We start from the raw sequence: 22716 nt of genomic DNA on the forward strand, positions 1-22716 counted from the left end.
AATGGGCGCTGTGATCAGCGAGGGGGCGTGGCCAGAGGAAGGGGGCGCGGTCAATGGGGCTATGGGCAGCTTGAGTGGCAGAGGAGGGGGCGTGGTTTACACGGGGGCGTGGTTTAGACGAATGGGTGCTGCGCTCACTGAGGGGGCGTGGCTACGAAGGGGGCGTGTCTAACGGTTTCACGGACCATTTTGAGTGGCAGCGAGGGGGCGTGGCTTAGGAGAAAGGGGCGTGGCCATCTTGGGGGCAAATGCAGGAGGCGGGGTCATAAAATGGAGAGGGCGTGGTTTGTAGTGAGGGGGGCGTGGTCAGCGAGGGCGGTGGGCGTGGCCAGAGGAGGGGGCGGGTCCTGTTCGCGCGGCCATGTTCGCCCGTGGGTCCCGTCGGAGGCGATCCGTGAGGCTCTGGGGGGGATCTATGGGGCAGGAGAGGGGTTTGGGGGGGATCTGTGGGGCAGGAGAGGGGTTTGGGGGGGATCTTGGGGGCAGGAGAGGGGTTTGAGGGGGATCTGTGGGGCAGGAGAGGGGTTTGAGGGGGATCTGTGGGGCAGGAGAGGGGTTTGGGGGGGATCTGTGGGGCAGGAGAGGGGTTTGAGGGGGATCTGTGGGGCCGGAGAGGGGTTTGGGGGGGATGTGTGGGGCAGGAGAGCCTCTGGAGGGGGATCTGTGGGGCAGGAGAGGCTCTGGGGGGGATCTATGGGGCAGGACAGGCCTCTTCCCCCATAGCCCCCTCCTTCCACCCCCCTTTTGCCCCATAAACCCCCCTTTACACCCCCTTTTCCGCCCCTTCCTGCCCCATAACCCCCTTTTCCCACCCCCCAACCCCCCCTTTCACCCTATTTTTGGGGTGTCCCCCCCTTACACTCCCCTTCCCACCCCCTCCTGCCCCATAGCCCCCCCTTACACCCCTCTTCCCATCCCCTCCTGCCTCATAGCTCCCCCCTTTTACCCCATAACCCCCCTTTACACCCCCTTTTCCCCACCTCCTGCCCCATAACCCCCTTTTCCCACCCCCCAACCCCCCCTTCACCCTATTTTTGGGGTGTCCCCCCCTTACACCCCCTTTCCCACCCCCTCCTGCCCCATAGCCCCCCCTTACACCCCTCTTCCCATCCCCTCCTGCCTCATAGCTCCCCCCTTTTACCCCATAACCCCCCTTTACACCCCCTTCCCCCCCCTTTTGCCCCATAACCCCCCTTTACACCCCCTTTTCCGCCCCTTCCTGCCCCATAACCCCCTTTTCCCACCCCCCAACCCCCCCCTTTCACCCAATTTTTGGGGTGTCCCCCCCTTACACCCCCTTTCCCACCCCCTCCTGCCTCATCGCCCCCCCCTTCCCCCCCCTTTTCCCCCATAAACCCCCCTTTCCACCCCCTTTTCCCCCCCTTCCTACCCCATAACCCCCTTTTCTCACCCCCCAACCCCCCCCTTTCACCCTATTTTTGGGGTGTCCCCCCCTTACACCCCCTTTCCCACCCCCTCCTGCCTCATTGCCCCCCTTTTCCCCCCCCTTTTCCCCCATAAACCCCCCTTTCCACCCCCTTTTCCCCCCCTTCCTACCCCATAACCCCCTTTTCCCGTCCCCCAACCCCCCCCTTCACCCTATTTTTGGGGTCCCCCCACTTTCGCAGCCCCCCGAAACCGCCGACCCCGACCGGGGCCATCCGTGTCAGACCTGTGGCGATCAATGTCCGGGTTTCCTCGTTCACAGATGGAGGTAAAAACTAAACCCCCCCTTTTTCTTTTCTCCTATAAAAACAAATGGATTTATTTTGGGGTTCACCCCCCTACACCCCCTTTTTTTTTTGTTTGAAAGGAAAATTTGTCAACATTGCAAATGTCCTCGTGGGGAACACATGTCCGGAGGGGTCCCCCAAGATTTTCAACGCGTAATGGGACGGTTGGTATCGGATTTTCAACCTCCGACGGGTTCCGATGAGGATTCCGGTTGTGCTTCCGAGGAATATACGTGGACACCCCCCGGACTCAAACCGGAACAGGTGAAAAATACACCCCCACCCCACCAGGACACCCCCAAATCACTCAGCACCCCAAAAAGTTCCCCCCCTAAATTATAAAGGAACTCCCAAATCGCACTGAAATCATTCAGGAGTCCCCAAAGTGCCCTCAAAATCACTCAGGACCCCCTCAAATCACAAAGGACCCCCACAAAGTCCCCCCAAAATCATTCAGGACCCCCAAAGTGCCCCCTCAAATCACAAAGGAACCCCAAAGGCCCCCCCCAAAATCACAAAGGAACCCCCAAAGTCCCCCCCCAAATCACTCAGGACCCCCCAAAGTGCCTCTCAAATCATTCAGGATCCCCTCCAAATCATTCAGGACCTCACAAAGTCCCCCCAAAATCACAAAGGAACCCACAAATCCCACTCAAATAATTAAGGACCCCCCAAAGCCCCCCCAAAATCACAAAGGACCCCCCAAAGTCCCCCCAGAATCACTCAGGACCCCCCAAAGTGCCTCTCAAATCATTCAGGATCCCCTCCAAATCATTCAGGACCTCTCAAAGTCCCCCCAAAATGACAAAGGAACCCCAAAGTTCCCCTCAAATCATTAAGGACCCCCCAAAGACCCCCCCAAATCACAAAGGACCCCCCAAAGTCCCCCCAGAATCACTCAGGACCCCTCAAGTCATTCAGGACCTCACAAAATCCCCCCAAAATCACTCAGGACCCCAAAAGTTCCCCTCAAATCATTCAGGACCCTCTCCAAGTTCCCTCCAAATCATTCAGGACCTCACAAAGTCCCCCCAAAATCACTCAGGATCCCCCAAAGTCCCCCCCCAAATCACTCAGGACCCCCCAAAGTGCCTCTCAAATCATTCAGGATCCCCTCCAAATCATTCAGGACCTCACAAAGTCCCCCCAAAATCACAAAGGAACCCCAAAATCCCACTCAAATCATTCAGGACCCCCCAAAGACCCCCTCAAATCACAAAGGACCCCCCCAAATACCACTCAAATCATTCAGGACCCCAAAAGTCCCCCCCAAATCATTCAGGACCCCCCAAAGTTCCCCTCAAATCATTCAGGACCCCAAAAGTCCCCCAAAATCATTCAGTATCCCCCAATTTCCCCCCCCAAATCCCACTCAAATCATTCAGGATCCCCCAAAGACCCCCTCAAATCACAAAGGACCCCCCCAAATCCCACTTAAATCATTCAGGACCCCCCAAAGTCCCCCCAAAATCACTCAGGACCCCTCAAGTCCCCCTCAAATCATTCAGGATCCCTTCCAAGTTCCCTCCAAAATCATTCAGGACCTCACAAAGTCCCCCCGAAATTACTCAGGACCCCCCAAAGTTCCCCTCAAATCATTCAGGACCCCCCAAAGACCCCCCCAAAATCACAAAGGAACCCCCAAAGTCCCCCTCAAATCATTCAGGACCCCCCAAAGACCCCCCCAAAATCACAAAGGAACCCCCAAAGTCCCCCTCAAATCATTCAAGACCCCCCAAAGTTCCCCTCAAATCATTCAGAACCCCCCAAAGTCCCCCCCCAAATCACAAAGGACACCTCAAATCCCACTCAAATCATTCAGGACCCCCCAAAGTCCCCCCAAAATCACTCAGGACCCCTCAAGTCCCCCTCAAATCATTCAGAATCCCCTCCAAGTTCCCCCCAAAATCACTCAGGACCCCCCCAAAAGCTCCAAGCCACACCCCCTCCCTCAAAACCACGCCCCTCCCAGTTCTGAGCCCCGCCCCTCCCTGATCAAGCCCCTCCTCCTCCTTAAGCCCCGCCCCCTCAGCTTCAAGCCTAGCCCCAGTCTCATTCCTGTCCCTGACTCCCAAGCCCCGCCCTCTCATCTGCAAGCCACGCCCCTCCACCACAAACCACACCCCTTATGCGCCAAGCCCCGCCCCTCGGCTGAAGCCACGCCCCCTTTCTTTATCCCTTAGGTGGCTCAGTTCTTCCGCTGTCTCCCTGAGGACAAAGTGCCGTACGTGAACAGCCCCGGAGAGAGGCACCGCCTGCGGCAACTGCGGCACCAGCTGCCCCCCCACGACAGCGAGGTGACACACGGGGGGGCTCAGGGGTTTGGGGGGGGATCCTGAAAGATTTGGGGGGGACTTGGGGGATCCTGAGGGGATTTGGGGGGTCCTGAGGGGATTTGGGGGGGAATTGGAGGGGATCTTGAATGATTTGGGGGACTTAGAGGGGATCCTGAGTGATCTGGGGGGGACTCCGGGGGGTTCTGAGTGATTTGGGGGGGACTTTGGGGGGTCCTGAATGATTTGGGGGAGAATTGGGGGGTCCTGAGTGATTTTGAGGGGGACTTTGGAGGTCCTGAATAATTTGGGAGAGAATTGGGGGGTCCTGAGCGATTTGGGGGGGAATTGAGGGAGATCCTGAATGATTTGAGGGGGACTTGAGGGGTCCTGAGTGATTTGGGAGAGACTTTGGGGGGTCCTGAGTGATTTGAGGGGGCTTAGAGGGAATCCTGAATGATTTGGGGGGGACTTGAGGGGTCCTGAGTGATTTTGGGGGGACTTTGGGGGGTCCTGAATGATTTGGGGGGAACTGGGAGGTCCTGAGCGATTTGGGGGGGACTTTGGGGGGTCCTGAGTGATTTGGGGGGACTTAGAGGGAATCCTGAATGATTTGAGGGGTACTTGGGGGATCCTGAGGGGATTTGGGGGGGACTTTGGGGGTCCTGAATGATTTGGGGGAGAATTGTGAGGGGATCTTGAATGATTTGGGGGACTTAGAGGGGATCCTGAGGGGATTTGGGGGGAACTTTGGGGGGTCCTGAGTGATTTGAGGGGGAATTGGAGGGGATCTTGAATGATTTGGGGGGTCTTAGAGGGGATCCTGAATGATTTGGGGGGGGCTTTGGGGGGTCCTGAATGATCTGGGGGGGACTTTGGGGGGTCCTGAATGATTTGGGGGGGGCTTTGGGGGGTCCTGAGTGATTTGGGGGGGACTTCAGGGGGTCCTGAGTGATTTTGGGGGGACTTTGGGGGGGTCCTGAATGATTTGGAGGGGACTTTGGGGGATCCTGAGGGGATTTGGGGGGGACTTTGGGGGGTCCTGAGTGATTTGGGAGGACTTAGAGGGGATCCTGAATGGTTTGGGGGGGACTTGGGGGGTCCTGAGGAGATTTGGGGGGTCCTGAGGGATTTGAGGGGGAATTGGAGGGGATCTTGAATGATTTGGGGGGTCTTAGAGGGGATCCTGAATGATTTGGGGGGGGCTTTGGGGGGTCCTGAGTGATTTGGGGGGGACTTCAGGGGGTCCTGAGTGATTTTGGGGGGACTTTGTGAGGTCCTGAATGATTTGGGGGGGACTTTGGGGGGTCCTGAGTGATTTGAGGGGGACTTGGAGGAGATCCTGAATGATTTGGGGGGGACTTTGGGGGTCCTGAATGATTTGGGGGGGACTTTGGGGGGTCCTGAGCGATTTGGGGGAGAATTGGGGGGTCCTAAGTGATTTTGAGGGGGACTTTGGGGGTCCTGGATAATATGGGGGAGAATTGGGGGGTCCTGAATGATTTGAGGGGGGCTTTGGGGGGTCCTGAGTGAATTGGGGGGGACTTTGGGGGTCCTGAGTGATTTGAGGGGAACTTTGGGGGGTCCTGAATGATTTGGGGGAGAATTGGGGGATCCTGAGTGATTTGGGGGGGACTTCGGGGGGTCCTGAGCGATTTGGGGGTGACTTTGGGGTGTCCTGAGTGATTTGGGGGTTCCTTTTAGGGGGTTCTGAGGGATTTTGGGGGGACTTTGGAGTCTTGGGAGGGCCAGTTTTTTTTGGGGGGGGTGCAGTTGAGGGAGGGGGGTCCTGGGGGTCAGGTTTTGGGGTGCTGCTCCCCTTCCCCCCCCCCCCCCCCCAATGACCCCCCGTTTTTTTTCTCAGCCCCAATATTGTAACGCTCTCGGAGAGTCGGAACGTCGGGAGCTGAAACGCTTCGCCCAACAGCGGAAACGGGAGAACCTCGGCAGGGGCAGCGCCAGACCCTTCCCCCTCACCATCACCGGAGCCATCTGCCAGCAGGTGGGACCCCGAAAACGGGGAGGGGGACCCCAAAAACGGGGAGGGGGACCCCGAAAATGGGGGTAGAGCCACTGAAAATGGGGATATAGGGACCGAAAATGGGGATGTAGGGACCGAAAATGGGGATATAGGGACTGAAAATGGGGATATAGGGACTGAAAATGGGGTGTGAGGAGTGAAAATGGGGTGTGGGGACTGAAAATGGGGAGGGGGACCCCAAAAATGGTGAGGGGGACCCCAAAAATGGGGGTATAGGGACTGAAAATGGGGATATAGGGACTGAAAATGGGGATGTAGGGACCGAAAATGGGGATGTAGGGACTGAAAATGGGGTGTGAGGAGTGAAAATGGGGTGTGGGGACTGAAAATGGGGAGGGGGACCCCAAAAATGGGGAGAGGGACCCCAAAAATGGAGAGAGGGACCCCAAAAATGGGGGTATAGGGACTGAAAATGAGAATATAGGGACTGAAAATGGGGTGTGAGGGGTGAAAATGGGGAGAGGGATCCTGAAAATGGGGCGTGGGGAGTGAAAATGGGGAGGGGGACCCCAAAAATGGGGAGAGGGACCCCAAAAATGGGGGTATAGGGACTGAAAATGGGGGTATAGGGACCGAAAATGGGGTGTGAGGAGTGAAAATGGGGAGAGGGATCCTGAAAATGGGGTGTGGGGACTGAAAATGGGGACGGGGACCCCAAAAATGGGGACGGGGACCCCAAAAATGGGGATGTAGGGACCAAAAATGGGGATGTAGGGACCGAAAATGAGGATATAGGGACTGAAAATGGGGTGTGAGGAGTGAAAATGGGGTGTGGGGACTGAAAATGGGGAGGGGGACCCCAAAAATGGGGAGAGGGACCCCAAAAAATGGGGGTATAGGGACCGAAAATGGGGATATAGGGACCAAAAATGGGGGTATAGGGACTGAATATGGGGATGTAGGGACCAAAAATGGGGGTATAGGGACCGAAAATGGGGATATAGGGACTGAAAATGGGGGTATGGGGACCGAAAATGGGGGTATAGGGACTGAAAATGGGGTGTGAGGAGTGAAAATGGGGAGAGGGATCCTGAAAATGGGGTGTGGGGAGTGAAAATGGGGGGGGGGAACCCCGAAAATGGGGAGAGGGACCCCAAAAATGGGGGTATAGGGACTGAAAATGGGGGTATAGGGACTGAAAATGGGGAGAGAGATCCTGAAAATGGAGTGTCAGAGCCCACTTATAGGGGTCAAACGGAATCTATAGGGTGTCAGACTCCACTTATGGGGGTCAGATGGAATCTATAGAGTGTCAGAGCCCACTTATGGGTGTCAAACCGAATCTGTAGGGTGTCAGAGCCCACTTATGGGGCGTCAAACCGAATCTATAGGGTGTCAGAGCCCACTTATAGGTGTCAAACCGAATCTATAGGGTGTCAGAGCCCACTTACGGGGGTCAAACGGAATCTATAGGGTGTCAGACCCTTCTTGTGGGGGTCAAGCTGAATCTATAGGGTGTCAGAGCCCACTTATGGGGTGTCAAACTGAATCTATAGGGTGTCAGAGCCCACTTATGGGGGTCAAAATGAATCTATAGGGTCTCAGACCCCACTTATAGGAGTCAAATCGAATCTGTAAGGTCTCAGACGCCACTTATAAGGGGTCAAACCAAATCTATAGGGTGTCAGAGCCCACTTATGGGGGTCAAACCGAATCTATAGGGTGTCAGAGCCCACTTATGAGGTGTCAAACCGAATCTATAGGGTGTCAGAGCCCACTTATGGGGGTCAAATGGAATCTATAGGGTGTCAGAACCCACTTATAGGAGTCAAATCGAATCTGTAAGGTCTCAGACGCCACTTATAAGGGGTCAAACGGAATCTATAGGGTGTCAGACCCCACTTATGGGGGTCAAATGGAATCTATAGGGTCTCAGACACCACTTATAGGGGTCAAAACGAATCTATAGAGTGTCAGAGCCCACTTATGGGTGTCAAACTGAATCTATAGGGTGTCAGAGCCCACTTATAGGGGTCAAACCTAATCTATAGGGTGTCGGACCCCACTTATGGGGGTCAAACCGAATCTATAGGGTGTCAGACCCCACTTATAGGTGTCAAAACGAATCTATAGGGTGTCAGAGCCCACTTATGGGGGTCAAATGGAATCTATAAGGTCTCAGACCCCACTTATAAGGGATCAAACCGAATCTATAGGGTCTGATCCCCCCCCCCGACCCCTCTTTCCGCGGCAGTGCGGGCGTCAGATCGGCGGCGGCGAACTGGCGGTGTTTGCGTCCCGCGCCGGCCACGGCGCCTGTTGGCATCCCCAGTGCTTCCAGTGCTCCCAGTGCGGAGAGTTACTGGTGGATCTCATCTACTTCTATCAAGACGGACGTATTTACTGCGGGAGACATCACGCCGAGACCAAGCGACCGCGTTGCCAGGCCTGCGACGAGGTGCCTATAGGGGTCTATAGGGGTTTGGGGGGGGGGAATTGAGGTCTATAAGGGGTGTTGGGGGGATCCTGTAGGGGATATAGGGGGTTTATTGGGGTTTATGGGGGTGTGGGGAGGGTTATGGGGGGGGATAGGGGTCTCTAAGGGGTGTTGGGGGGATCCTATAGGGGATATAGGGGGTTTATATGGGGATACTGGGGGTGTGGGGAGGGTTATGGGGGTGAATAGGGGTCTCTAAGGGGTGTTGGGGGGATCCTATAGGGGATATAGGGGGTTTATATGGGGATTATGGGGGTGTGGGGAGGGTTATAGGGGGGAATGGGGGTCTCTAAGGGGTGTTGGGGGGATCCTATAGGGGATATAGGGGGTTTATATGGGGATATTGGAGGTGTGGGGAGGGTTATGGGGGGGAATAGTGGTCTCTAAGGGGTGTTGGGGGGATCCTATAGGGGATATAGGGGGTTTATATGGGGTGTATGGGGGATATTGGGGGTGTGGGGAGGGTTATAGGGGGGAATAGTGGTCTCTAAGGGGTGTTGGGGGGATCCTATAGGGGATATAGGGGGTTTATTGGGGTGTATGGGGGATATTGGGGGTGTGGGGAAGGTTATAGGGGGGGAATAGGGGTCTCTAAGGGGTGTTGGGGGGATCCTATAGGGGATATAGGGGGGTTATTGGGGTGTATGGGGGATATTGGGGGTGTGGGGAAGGTTATAGGGGGGGAATAGGGGTCTCTAAGGGGTGTTGAGGGGATCCTATAGGGGATATAGGGGGTTTATTGGGGTGTATGGGGGATATTGGGGGTGTGGGGAGGGTTATAGGGGGGAATAGGGATCTCTAAGGGGTGTTGGGGGGATCCTATAGGGGATATAGGGGGTTTATATGGGGGATTATGGGGGTGTGGGGAAGGTTATAGGGGGGAATAGGGGTTTATAAGGGGTGTTGGGGGGATCCTATAGGGGATATAGGGGGTTTATATGGGGTGTATGGGGGATATTGGGGGTGTGGGGAGGGTTATGGGGGGGAATAGGGGTCTCTAAGGGGTGTTGGGGGGATCCTATAGGGGATATAGGGGGTTTATTGGGGTGTATGGGGGTGTGGGGAGGGTTATGGGGGGGAATAGGGGTCTCTAAGGGGTGTTGGGGGGATCCTATAGGGGATATAGGGGGTTTATATGGGGATATTGGGGGAGTGGGGAGGGGTATAGGGGTGAATAGTGGTCTATAAGGGGTGTTGGGGGGATCCTATAGGGGATATAGGGGGTTTATATGGGGATTATGGGGGTGTTGGGAGGGTTATGGGGGGAATAGAGGTCTTACAGGGGTTGTAGCGTGGGCCCTATAGGGGACAAAGTGGTCCTAAAGAGGGGAAAAACTTCTTCTGGAGGGGGAAAAAGCTGCTTGGGGGGGCAAAATGGTTCTATAGGGGTTAAAACCCTCCTATAGGGTGCAAACCACCCCTATGGGGTGTCAGATTTCACTTATGGGGTGTCAGGTGCTCCTATAGGGTGTGAAACTACTCCTATAGGGTGTCAAACCTCACTTATAGGGTATCGAACCCCACTGATGGGGCGTCAGGCGCCCCTATAGGGTGTCAATCTGCCCCTATAGAGTATCAAACCTCACTTATAGGGTGTCAAACCCCACTTATAGGGTGTCGAACCTCACTTATAGGGTATCAAACCCCACTAATGGGGCGTCAGGCGCCCCTATAGGGTGTCAAACTGCCCCTATAGGGTGTCAAACCCCACTTATAGGGTGTCAAACCCCACTTATGGGGTGTCAAACCTTGCATATAGGGTATCGAACCCCACTGATGGGGCGTCAGGTGCCCCTATAGGGTGTCAAACTGCCCCTATAGAGTGTCAGTCTGCCCCTATAGGGTGTCAAACCCCACTTATAGGGTGTCAAACCCCACTTATGGGATGTCAAACCTCACTTATAGGGTATCAAACCCCACTGATGGGGCGTCAGGCGCCCCTATAGGGTGTGTCACTGCCCCTATAGGGTGTCAAACCCCACTTATGGGGTGTCAAACCCCACTTATAGGGTATTGAACCCCACTGATGGGGTGTCAGGCGCCCCTATAGGGTGTGTTGCTGCCCCTATAGGGCGTCAAACGGCCCCTATAGGGTGTCAAACTGCCCCTATAGAGTGTCAAACTGCCCCTATACGGTGTCAAACCCCACTTATAGGGTGTCAAACGCCACTTATAGGGTGTCAAACCCCACTGATGGGGTGTCAGGCGCCCCTATAGGGTGTGTTGCTGCCCCTATAGGGTGCGTGGCTGCCCCTATGGGGTGTCAAACGGCCCCTATAGGGTGTCAAACGGCCCCTATAGGGTGTCCTTCCCCCCATATCTACACACAGATCATCTTCGCGTCGCGCTGTACGGAGGCCGAAGGTCGTCACTGGCATTTGGGTCATTTCTGCTGTTTCGAATGCGAAGAGCCCCTGGGGGGGGGTCGGTACCTTCTGCCCCACGGACGGCCCTACTGCCCCCCCTGCTACCGCGCACGGCACGCGCACTACTGCGACGCCTGCGGGGACCCCATCGGTGAGACCGGGGGGGGGAAAGGGGGGCAAAAAGGGGGGGGAAGGGGGGGAATGGTGGGGAATGGGGGGGAAATGGGGGAGAAATGGGGGGGAATGGGGCAAAAAGGGGGGAAATGGGGGAGAAAAGGGGGGGAATGGGGAGAAAAAGGGGGGAAATGGGGGAGAAAGGGGGGAAATGGGGGAGAAAGGGGGGGAATGGGGGAGAAAAGGGGGGGAATGGGGGAGAAAAGGGGGGGGGATGGGGGGAATGGGGGAGAAAAGGGGAGAAAAAGGGGGGAATGGGGAGAAATGGGGGGGAAATGGGGGGGAAATGGGGGGTAATGGGGGAGAAATGGGGGGAATGGGGGGAAATGGGGGGGAATGGGGGGAATGGGGGAGAAATGGGGGGAAATGGGGGGTAATGGGGGAGAAATGGGGGGGAATGGGGGAGAAAAGGGGGGGAAGGGTCTGAACCCCTCTCTATGGGCCTAAACCCTTCGCTATGGGTCCGACCCCCCTCGCTATGGGTTTGACGCCATCGCTATGGGTCCGACCCCTCTCGCTGTGGGTCTGAACCCCCTCTCTATGCGTCCGAACCCCCTCTCTATGCGTCCGAACCCCCTCTCTATGCGTCTGAACCCCCTCCCTATGGGTCTCAACCCTTCGCTATGGGTCCGAACCCCCTCTCTATGGGCCTAAACCCTTTGCTATGGGTCCGACCCCCCTCGCTATGGGTCTGACGCCGTCGCTATGGGTCCGAACCCCCACCCTATGGGTCTCAACCCTTTGCTATGGGTCCGAACCCCCTCGCTATGGGTCTGACGCCGTCGCTATGGGTCCGACCCCTCTCGCTGTGGGTCCGAACCCCCTCTCTATGGGTCCGAACCCCCTCCCTATGGGTCTGACGCCGTCGCTATGGGTCCGAACCCCCTCTCTATGGGTCCGAACCCCCTCTCTATGGGTCCGAACCCCCTCTCTATGGGCCTAAACCCTTTGCTATGGGTCCGAACCCCCTCGCTGTGGGTCCGAACCCCCTCTCTATGCGTCTGAACCCCCTCCCTATGGGCCTAAACCCTTCGCTATGGGTCCGAACCCCCTCGCTATGGGTCTCAACCCCTTACTATGGGTCTGAACTCCCTCCCTATGGGCCTAAACCCTTTGCTATGGGTCTGAACCCTCTCGCTATGGGTCTGACGCCGTCGCTATGGGTCCGAACCCCCTCTCTATGGGCCTAAACCCTTCGCTATGGGTCCGAACCCCCTCGCTATGGGTTTGACGCCATCGCTATGGGTCCGACCCCTCTCGCTGTGGGTCCGAACCCCCTCTCTATGGGTCCGAACCCCCTCTCTATGCGTCCGAACCCCCTCCCTATGGGCCTAAACCCTTCGCTATGGATCCGAACCCCCTTGCTATGGGTCCGACCCCTCTCGCTGTGGGTCCGAACCCCCTCTCTATGGGTCTAACCCCCTCTCTATGGGCCTAAACCCTTCGCTATGGGTCCGAACCCTCTCGCTATGGGTCTGACGCCGTCGCTATGGGTCTGAACCCCCTCACTATGGGTCTGAACCCCCTCACTATGGGCCTCAACCCTTTGCTATGGGTCTGAACCCCCTCGCTATGGGTCTGACGCCATCGCTATGGGTCCGACCCCTCTCGCTGTGGGTCCGAACCCCCTCTCTATGCGTCCAAACCCCCTCTCTATGCATCCGAACCCCCTCTCTATGGGCCTAAACCCTTTGCTATGGGTCCGACCCCCCTCCCTATGGGCCTAAACCCTTCGCTATGGGTCCGAACCCCCTCACTATGGGTCCGAACCCCCTCGCTGTGGGACCGAACCCCCTCTCTATGGGTCCGAACCCCCTCTCTATGCGTCTGAACCCCCTCCCTATGGGCCTAAACCCTTTGCTATGGGTCTGAACCCCCTCGCTATGGGCCTAAACCCTTTGCTATGGGTCTGAACCCCCTCCCTATGGGCCTAAACCCTTCGCTATGGGTCCGAACCCCCTCTCTATGGGTCCGAAGCCCCTCACTATGCGTCCGAACCCCCTCTCTATGGGCCTAAACCCTTTGCTATGGGTCTGAACCCCCTCGCTATGGGTCTGACGCCGTCGCTATGGGTCCGAACCCCCTCCCCGTGACCTTCTGACCTCAGTCTGACCCCTGTTTTTCCCGGCAGGTCCGGATCAGGGCCAGGTGGCGTTCCAGGGGCAGCACTGGCACGCCGTTCCCGACTGCTTCCGGTGCGTCCGGTGCCGACTTTCCCTTTTGGGTCTTCCGTTTCTCCCTCGCGGGGGAGAACTCTTCTGTTCTCAATCCTGCGCTGAAAAACCACCGCCCAACAAATCCCGGAACGCTCCCGTCCGGAGATCCTGGGGAGGGGGGGGGACCCCCGCCGGTGAGAAACGGGAACTGGGAAGCACTGGGAGGGGACTGGGAGGGGACTGGGGGGGACTGGGGGGCACTGGGAGGGGATTGGGGGGGACTGGGAGGCACTGGGAGGGGATTGGGGGGACTGGGGGGCACTGGGAGGGGATTGGGAGGGGATTGGGGGGCACTGGGAGGCACTGGGAGGGGATGGGAGGGGATTGGGGGGACTGGGAGGCACTGGGAGGGGATTGGTTGGGACTGGGAGGCACTGGGAGGGGACTGGGGGCACTGGGAGGGGATTGGGGGGCACTGGGAGGGGATTGGGGGGGACTGGGAGGCACTGGGACATACTGGGAGGGGATGGGGGGGCACTGGGGGGGACTGGGAGGGGATTGGGGGGGACTGGGAGGCACTGGGGGGGACTGGGAGGGGATTGGGAGGCACTGGGAGGGAACTGGGAGGCACTGGGACGGGATTAGGGAGATTGGGAGGGGATTGGGGGGACTGGGAGGCACTGGGAGGGGATTGGGGGGGACTGGGAGGCACTGGGAGGGGATTGGTTGGGACTGGGAGGCACTGGGAGGGGATTGGTGGGGACTGGGAGGCACTGGGAGGGGATTGGTTGGGACTGGGAGGCACTGGGAGGGGATTAGGGGAACTGGGAGGGGATTGGTGGGCATTGGGAGGCACTGGGAGGGGATTGGGGGGGACTGGGAGGGACTGGGAGGCACTGAGAGGGGATTGGGAGGCACTGAGAGGGAACTGGGAGGCACTGGGACGGGATTAGGGAGATTGGGAGGGGATTGGGGGGACTGGGAGGCACTGGGAGGTACTGGGACGGGATTGGGAGGCACTGGGAGGGGATTGGGGGGGGACTGGGAGGCACTGGGAGGTACTGGGAGGGGATGGGGGCACTGGGAGGCACTGGGAGGGGATTGGGGGGGACTGGGATGTTACTGGGAGCCACTGGGGGGTTACTGGTCTGGCACTGGTGGGGCCCTTGGGGGGCACTGGGAGCACTGGGGTGTTACTGGGAGGCACTGGGGTGTTACTGGGAGGTTACTGGTCATACTGGGGGGGTCCTCACTCCCGTTTCCCCCCTCCCCCTCAGGCTCCGAACCCCATTTCCGTCGGGGGGGTCCCCATCGCCATTCGATGCCTGAACTGGGAGGGGGCGGAGCTCCCCCTCCTGCCCCTCCCCCTCCTGCCCCTCCCCCGCCCCCTCCCAAACCCCCCCAAGATGGCGGCGGCGGCGGAGGGGGAAGGGGGCGGGGCCGGAGGACTCACTTCCCGCCTTCTTCCTCTTCCTCTTCCTCTTCCTCCTCGGAAGCCGAAGGCTTTTTCCTGGGGGAGCCCATCCCCCTCCCCCCACAGCTCCGCCCCTTCCGGGGGGATCGCCCCTCCCCCCTCCCCCCACAGCCCCGCCCACACCCCGCCCGCCAGCGCGGCTGCGTCCTCGCCTGACCCCGACGTGACCTTTGACCTCGCCGTGACCCCTGGGTTTCCCGTCTGACCCTCCTGTGACCTTCTGACCTTGGGGTGACCCCTGGGTTTCCCGTCTGACCCCCCCATGACCTTCTGACCTCGGTTTGACCCCGTGTTTCCCACCTGAGCTGTGACCCTAAGTGACCTTTTGACCTCAGCGTGACCTTCTGACCTCAGTTTGACCCCTGGGTTTCCCACCTGACCTCCTCGTGACCTTCTGACCTTGGGGTGACCCCTGGGTTTCCCGCCTGACCGCCCCATGACCTTCTGACCTCGGTTTGACCCCGTGTTTCCCGCCTGAGCTGTGACCCCAAGTGACCTTTTGACCTTAGCGTGACCTTCTGACCTCGATTTGACCCCTGGGTTTCCCACCTGACCTCCCTGTGGCCTTCTGACCTCGAGGTGACCCCTGGGTTTCCCGCCTGACCCCCTGTGACCTCCTGACCTCAGTTTGACCCCTGGATTTCCCGCCTGAGCTGTGACCCCAAGTGACCTTTTGACCTCAGTGTGACCTTCTGACCTCGGTTTGACCCCTGGGTTTCCCGCCTGAGCTGTGACCTCAAGTGACCTTTTGACCTCGGGGTGACCTTTGCACTGTGATTTCCCCCCCTCCCCCAAAGCTGCTGCAATAAACTGGGAGCACTGGGAGATACTGGGGGGTTACTGGGGGGACACTGGGGGGATACTGGGAGATACTGGGGAGATACTGGGAGCACTGGGGCGATACTGAGGGATACTGGGAGCACTGGGGGATACTGGGAGGTACTGGGGGATACTGGGAGTACTGGGGGGACACTGGGGGGATACTGGGAGCACTGGGGGATACTGAGGGGTACTGGGAGGTACTGGGGGATACTGGGAGCACTGGGGGGCACTGGGAGGTACTGGGAGTACTGGGGGGCACTGGGAGCACTGGGGGATACTGGGAAACACTGGGGGATACTGGGGGGCACTGGGAGGTACTGGGGGATACTGGGAGTACTGGGGGATACTGGGAGCACTGGGGGGCACTGGGAGGTACTGGGAGTACTGGGGGGCACTGGGAGCACTGGGGGATACTGGGAGTACTGGGGGGCACTGGGAGGTACTGGGGGATACTGGGAGTACTGGGGGGCACTGGGAGTACTGGGGGATACTGGGAGTACTGGGGGTTACTGGGGACACTGGGGGATACTGGGGGTTACTGGGAGCACTGGGGGTTACTGGGGACACTGGGGGGACACTGGGAGATACTGGGGGATACTGGGAGCACTGGGGTGACGGGGATCATGGGGTTACTGGTGGCACTGGGGTCATTGGGGTTACTGGTGGCACTGGTGCTACTGGTGCCACTGGCATCGTTGAGGTTACTGGGGTTACGGGGTTTACTGGTGTCACTGGGATCATTGGGGTTATTGGGAGGGAGAGGCCGGAACGACCCAACTTGAAGGGGGGGGGGGGAGTCCCTGTGTAACCACGTGGGGCCCGTGGGGGGGTGTGTGTGTGTTTAAACCCTATGGACCCCACAATAACACGGGGTCCCTCTTAACACCTCGTGTGTCCCCCGAGATCCTCAATAAACGGCGACCCTACAATAATACCCAAATTCCCCCTTTTCCCCTCACCCCTCTTTTAGCGCTTTGGTTCAGTCCATGCCCCAAGATGGCGGCGCCCTTTGCCAAGATGGCGGCGCCCTTTGCCAAGATGGCGGCGCCCTCTGCCAAGATGGCGGCGCCCTCTGCCAAGATGGCGGCGGGCGCGCAACGACTCCGATAAAGACAACGCCAAAGGAAAGAGGAAGGGGAAGGGGGTGCTGACCACGTGATCCCAGCCCCGCGCCCTGACCACGTGACCCCGGCGCCGCGCGGGGCTGAGTGGAGTCACGTGACCGGGCGGTGAGGCGCAGGAGCGGCGGCGGCGGCGGAGGAAGAGCGCGCGATTCCCGGGGGGTCCCTCAGGGATTACGAGGGGAGATCCCGGGAGGGGGGAGAAATCCCCGCTGAGCCTTCCCCCCTCCTCAGGCCGAGGCGATGCCGCTGCCCGTGGCGCTGCAGTCCCGCCTGGCCAAGCGGGGGCTGCTCAAGCACGTGGAGCCCGGTGAGAGCCGAGGGGGGGAAAATGGGGGACATGGGGGGGGGAAGGGGCGGGGGTAAAAGGGCTGTGGGCGGAGCTTATGGTGTGTTTATGGGGCTGTGGGCGGGGCTGTGGGGTGGCTATGTGGGGCTGTGGGGTGGCTATAGGGTGGCTATGGGGCTGTGAGCGTGGCTATGGGGTGGCTATGGGGCTGTGGGCGGGGCTATGGGGTGGCTGTGGGGCTGTGAGCATGGCTGTGGGGCGGCTATGGGGCTGTGGGGTGGCTATAGGGTGACTATGGGGCTGTGAGCGTGGCTATGGGGCGGCTATGGGGCTGTGGGCCTGGCTCTGGGGCAGCTATGGGGCAGCGGCTGTGGCTGTGGGGCTGTGAGCATGGCTGTGGGGCGGCTGTGGGGCTGTGGGCGGGGCTATAGCATGGTTATGGGGCTGTGAGCATGGCTATGGGGCAGCTGTGGGGCTGTGGCTGTGACTATGGGGCTGTGGGGTCGCTATAGGGTGACTATGGGGCTGTGGGCCTGGCTGTGGGGCGGCTATGGGGCTTCGGGGTGGCTATGGGGCTGGGGCTGTGAGGCTGTGGGGTGCCTATGGGGCTGTGGGGTGGCTATGGGGTGACTGTGGGGCTGTGTGCAGGGCTATGGGGCGGCTATAGGGCTGTTGGCCTGGCTATGGGGCTGTGGCTATGGGGCTGTGGGTTGTCTATAGGGTGGCTATGGGGCCATGGCTGCAGCTCTGGGGCTGTGGGTCGGCTATGGGTCGGCTATGGGTCGGCTATGGGGCAGCTGTGGGGCTGTGGCTCACCTGCGGCAGAGCCCGAGGAGGAGATCATCGCTGAGGACTACGACGACGCCCACGTGGACTACGAGGCCTCACGGCTCGAGGGGCTTCTGCCCCCCTGGTACAAAGTCATCGACCCCACCTGGTGAGGCGCTATAGGGCCTATAGGGGCCTATAGGGGCCCTGTGGGGGCTATAGGGGCCCTGCGGGCGCTACAGGGGCCCTGTGGGGGCTATAGGGGCCCTGCCCAGGTCTATAGGGATCCCACCCAGGGCCCGTAGGGCTCCTCCGCAGATCCATAGGGACCTTTCCCAGGGCCTATAGGGTCCCTGCCCAACTCTATAGAGGCCATAGGACCCTGCCCAGGTGTATAGGGACCCTCCGCAGGGGCTACAGGGACCCTCCCGAGGGCTTATAGGAGCTGTACAGACTCTCCCCGGGGGCTATAGGGCCTATAGGGACCCTTCCCAGGGCTTATAGAGGTTGTCCTGACCCTTCCAGGGCCTATAGGGACCCTTCCCGGGGGCTTTAGGGCCTATAGGGATCCTCCTCAGGGGCTTTAGGGCCTATAGGGACCCTGCCCAGGGCTTACAGGAGTTGTCTGACCCTCCCAGGGCCTATAGGGACTTTCCCCAGGGCCTTTAGGGCCTATAGGGACCCTCCGGGGGGGCTTTAGGGCCTATAGGGACCTTCCCCGAGGGCTTTAGGGCCTATAGGGACCCTCCCCAGGGGCTTTAGTGCCTATAGGGACCTTCCCCAGGGGCTTTAGGGCCTATAGGAACCCTCCCCAATGCTTATAGGGGTTGTCCTGACCCTCCCAGGGCCTATAGGGACCCTCCCCAGGGCTTATAGGGGTTGTCCTGACCCTCCCAGGGCCTATAGGGACCCTCCCCAGGCCTTATAGGGGTTGTCCAGACCCTCCCTGGGCCTATAGGGACCCTCCCCAGGGGCTTTAAGGCCTATAGGGACCCTCCCCAGGGTCCTCTCGGGGTTATCCAGAGCCTCCCAAAGGCTCCAGCCCCTCCCCTATAGAATCCATACGTCCCTCTGGTAGCGGGCTGCCGTACTACTGGAACGTGGAGACCGACCTGGTGTCTTGGCTGTCGCCAAACGATCCCAACTCCGTCATCACCAAAGCTGCCAAAAGGCTCAAAGGGGGACAAGGTGAGTTGGAGGGGGAAGGGCTGATTGTTTTGGGGGGGGCTCCCCCCGCAAATCCCCAAACTCTTGGGGGACCCCATTTAAATCTCCTCCCAGAACCTGAGGAAACCCCGGACCGAGAAGAACCGCCCCGCGAACGCCGCTTCCATCGCCGCGAGGAAGTGGCGCCGTACCCCAAAAGCAAGAAAAGTGAGCGGAAAACTCTTTAATTGAGAAAGTGTGGGGGGGACCCCCCAAATTTAAGCTTCGTTGACCCCCCCATCTTCCTTCTTTCCAACGCCAAAGGCAGCCGCAAGGACGAGGAGTTGGACCCTATGGATCCCAGCGCTTACTCGGATGCGCCGCGGTAAATCCTTGGGAGTTTAGGGGGGGGTGTTCTGAAGGTTTTGGGGAGCCCTTTGTGACCCCCCCCGAATTATCTTTGACACTCCTCAAAAGGGGAACGTGGTCGACGGGGCTCCCCAAACGGAACGAAGCCAAGACGGGAGCCGATACGACGGCGGCCGGACCGCTTTTCCAACAGCGTCCTTATCCCAGCCCGGGAGCCGTGCTGAGAGCCAACGCCGAGGCCAACCGCGGGAAAGACTGAGCCCCCCACACCCCCCAAAAACCTTGGGACCCCCCCAAATCCCAAAACCCCCACCCCAAAGCCCTGGGGACCCCCCGAAATCTCCTCCTTGAGGTGAAAAATCCGCTTTTTTGAGGCGAAAATCTCATCCATGGGGGTGAAAAATCCCCTTTCTTGAGGTAAAATCTTATCTATGGGGTGAAAAATCCCCTTTCATGAGGTAAAATCTCCTGTATGGGGTGAAAAATTCCCTTTCTTGAGGTAAAATCTCGTCCCTGAGGTGGGAAATACTGTTTCATGAGGTAAAATCTTCTTTATGGGGTGAAAAATCCCATTTCATGAGGAAAAATCTCATCCATGGGGTGAAAAATCCCCTTTCATGAGGTAAAAATCTTCTCCATGGGGTGAAAAATGCCGTTTCATGAGGTAAAATCTTATCTATGGGGTGAAAAATCCCCTTTCATGAGGTAAAATCTTATATATGGGGTGAAAAATCCCATTTCATGAGGAAAAATCTCATCCATGGGGTGAAAAATCCACTTTCTTGAGGTAAAAATCTCCTCCATGGGGTAAAAAATACCCTTTCATGAGGTAAAATCTTATATATGGGGTGAAAAATGCCGTTTCATGAGGAAAAATCTCATCCATGGGGTGAAAAATGCTGTTTCTTGAGGTAAAATATTCTCCCTGAAGTGAAAAATCCACTTTCTTGACATAAAAATGTCCTCCATGGGGTAAAAAATCCCCTTTCTTGAGGTAAAAATCTTCTCCATGGGGTGAAAAATGCCCTTTCGTGAGGTGAAATCTCATCTGTGGGGTGAAAAATGCCCTTTCTTGAGGTAAAATCTTATCCATGGGGTGAAAAATCCCATTTTGTGAGGTAAAATCTTATCTATTGGGTGAAAAATATCATTTCATGAGGTGAAAATCTTCTCCATGGGGTGAAAAATGCCATTTCATGAGGTAAAATCTTATATATGGGGTGAAGAATCCCCTTTCTTGAGGTAAAATATTCTCCCTGAGGTGAAAAATCCACTTTCTTCACCTTAAAATCTTATATATGGGGTGAAAAATGCCCTTTCATGAGGTGAAATCTCCTCTATGGGGTGAAAAATCCCCTTTCTTGAGGTAAAATGTTCTCCCTGAGGTGAAAAATCCACTTTTTTGAGGTAAAAATCTCCTCTATGGGGTGAAAAATCCCCTTTCTTGAGGTAAAAATCTTCTCCATGGGGTGAAAAATGCCCTTTCATGAGGTGAAATCTCATCTGTGGGGTGAAAAATCCCCTTTCTTGAGGTAAAATCTCCTCCCTGGGATGAAAAATGCCCTTTCTTGAGGTAAAATCTCCTCCTTGGGGTGAAAAATCCCCTTTCTTGAGGTAAAATCTTATCTATTGGGTGAAAAATATCATTTCATGAGGTGAAATCTTCTCTATTGGGTGAAAAATCCCCTTTCATGAGGTGAAATCTCTTCCATGGGGTGAAAAATCCCATTTTGTGAGGTAAAATCTTATATATGGGGTGAAAAATCCCCTTTCATGAGGTAAAAATCTTCTCCATGGGGTGAAAAATGCCGTTTCATGAGGTAAAATCTTATCTATGGGGTGAAAAATCCCATTTCATGAGGTATAATCTCCTCTATGGGGTGAAAAATCCCCTTTCTTGAGGTAAAATCTTATCCATGGGGTGAAAAATGCCCTTTCATGAGGTAAAATCTTATCTATGGGGTGAAAAATCCACTTTCTTGAGGTAAAAATCTTCTCCATGGGGTGAAAACCCCCATTTCATGAGGTAAAATCTCCTCTATGGGGTGAAAAATGCCCTTTCGTGAGGTGAAATCTCATCTGTGGGGTGAAAAATGCCCTTTCATGAGGTAAAAATCTTATCTATGGGGTGAAAAATGCTGTTTCATGAGGTAAAATCTGCTCCCTGAGGCGAAAAATCCCCTTTCTTGAGGTAAAATCTCTTCCATGGGGTGAAAAATGCCCTTTCATGAGGTGAAATCTCCTCCCTGGGGTGAAAAATGCCCTTTCTTGAGGTAAAAATCTCCCCCATGAGGTAAAAACCAATCTTTCTTGAGGTGGAGCCCCTTTTCTGGGGTAAAATCCCCTTTCCTGAGGTGAAACCCCCTTGAGGTGATAAAGGTACCTCTTCCCCACACTTTTTTGAGGTAAACTCTTTGGTTTTGATGAAAAATATTGTTTTATTAAGAAGAAAAACCCTACGCCCCCCACCCCAACTTTGTTGGGTCCTAAAGGCCCCCCTCGAATGGGGCAGTGCTGGGTCCTAGTGCTCCCCTGTCAATGGGGCAATGCTGGGTCCTAGTGCCCCCCCCACCCCCCCAATGGGGCAGTGCTGGGTCCTAGTGCTCCCCAATCACTGGAGCAATGCTGGGTCCTAGTGCCCCTCCCGGTCAATGGGGTAATGCTGGGTCCTAGTCCCCCCCCCCCCCCATGGGGCAATTCTGGGTCCTAGTGCCCCCTCCTATTCATTGGGACAGCACCGGGTCCTAGTGGCCCACCTCAATTGGCCAATGCTGGGTCCTAGTGCCTTCCCCCCCCCCCCCGGGGCAATTCTGGGTCCTACTGCCCCCTCCCATTCATTGGGACAGCACTGGGTCCTAGTGCCCTCCCTCAGTTGGCCAATGCTGGGTCCTAGTGCCTTTCCCCCCCCCCCAATAATGGGGCAGTGCTGGGTCCTAGTGCTCCCCCATTCATTGGGACAGCACTGGGTCCTAGTGTCCTCCCTCAGTTGGCCAATGCTGGGTCCTAGTGCCTTCCCCCCCCCCCCAATAATGGGGCAATTCTGGGTCCTACTGCCCCCTCCCATTCATTGGGACAGCACAGGGTCCTAGTGCCCTCCCTCAAGTGGCCAATGCTGGGTCCTAGTGCCTTCCCCCCCTCCCCCCAATAATGGGGCAATTCTGGGTCCTAGTGCCTCCTCCTATTCATTGGGACAGCACTGGGTCCTAGTGCCCTCCCTCAATGGGGCAATGCTGGGTCCTAGTGCGCCCCCCCCCCCAATAATGGGGCAATTCTGGGTCCTAGTGCCCCCCTATTCATTGGGACAGCACTGGGTCCTAGTGCCCCACCTCAATTGGCCAATGCTGGGTCCTAGTGCGCCCCCCCCCCCAATAATGGAGCAATTCTGGGTCCTAGTGCCCCCTCCTATTCATTGGGACAGCACTGGGTCCTAGTGCCCCACCTCAATTGGCCAATTCTGGGTCCTAGTGCCCCCCTATTCATTGGGACAGCACAGGGTCCTAGTGTCCTCCCTCAGTTGGCCAATGCTGGGTCCTAGTGCCTTCCCCCC

At 57.4% G+C, this 22716-nt stretch overlaps 2 protein-coding genes across 4 annotated transcripts; both read left to right on the top strand.

Moving 5' to 3' along the window:
* Positions 1-322: 322 nt before the first annotated feature.
* PRICKLE3 (prickle planar cell polarity protein 3) lies at positions 323-16731 on the top strand. 3 transcript variants are annotated; one of them, XR_008447462.1, is made up of 10 exons: positions 323-394; positions 1629-1714; positions 1814-1997; positions 3917-4030; positions 5871-6008; positions 8242-8445; positions 10815-11001; positions 13156-13374; positions 15282-15427; positions 16447-16461. XR_008447462.1 is itself a non-coding variant. In XM_054052258.1 (9 exons), exons 1-9 carry the CDS (start codon positions 362-364, stop codon positions 16584-16586), a joined length of 1305 nt encoding a protein of 434 aa, XP_053908233.1. In that variant the 5' UTR covers positions 323-361; the 3' UTR covers positions 16587-16731. The 3 variants fall into 3 exon arrangements, 2 of the variants coding, with proteins under 2 accessions (XP_053908233.1, XP_053908234.1); XM_054052258.1 differs by lacking the exon at positions 15282-15427 and having other exon boundaries at positions 16447-16731; XM_054052259.1 differs by lacking the exon at positions 16447-16461 and having other exon boundaries at positions 15282-15484.
* PQBP1 (polyglutamine binding protein 1) lies at positions 16725-20494 on the top strand. Its single transcript, XM_054052260.1, has 6 exons — positions 16725-16907; positions 17712-17823; positions 18733-18842; positions 18936-19028; positions 19125-19185; positions 19278-20494. Exons 1-6 carry the CDS (start codon positions 16841-16843, stop codon positions 19426-19428), a joined length of 594 nt encoding a protein of 197 aa, XP_053908235.1. The 5' UTR covers positions 16725-16840; the 3' UTR covers positions 19429-20494.
* The last annotated feature ends 2222 nt before the right edge of the window (positions 20495-22716 follow it).

The sequence above is a fragment of the Cuculus canorus genome, chromosome 32 (genome assembly GCF_017976375.1).
Source record: "Cuculus canorus isolate bCucCan1 chromosome 32, bCucCan1.pri, whole genome shotgun sequence".
NCBI lineage: Eukaryota > Metazoa > Chordata > Aves > Cuculiformes > Cuculidae > Cuculus > Cuculus canorus.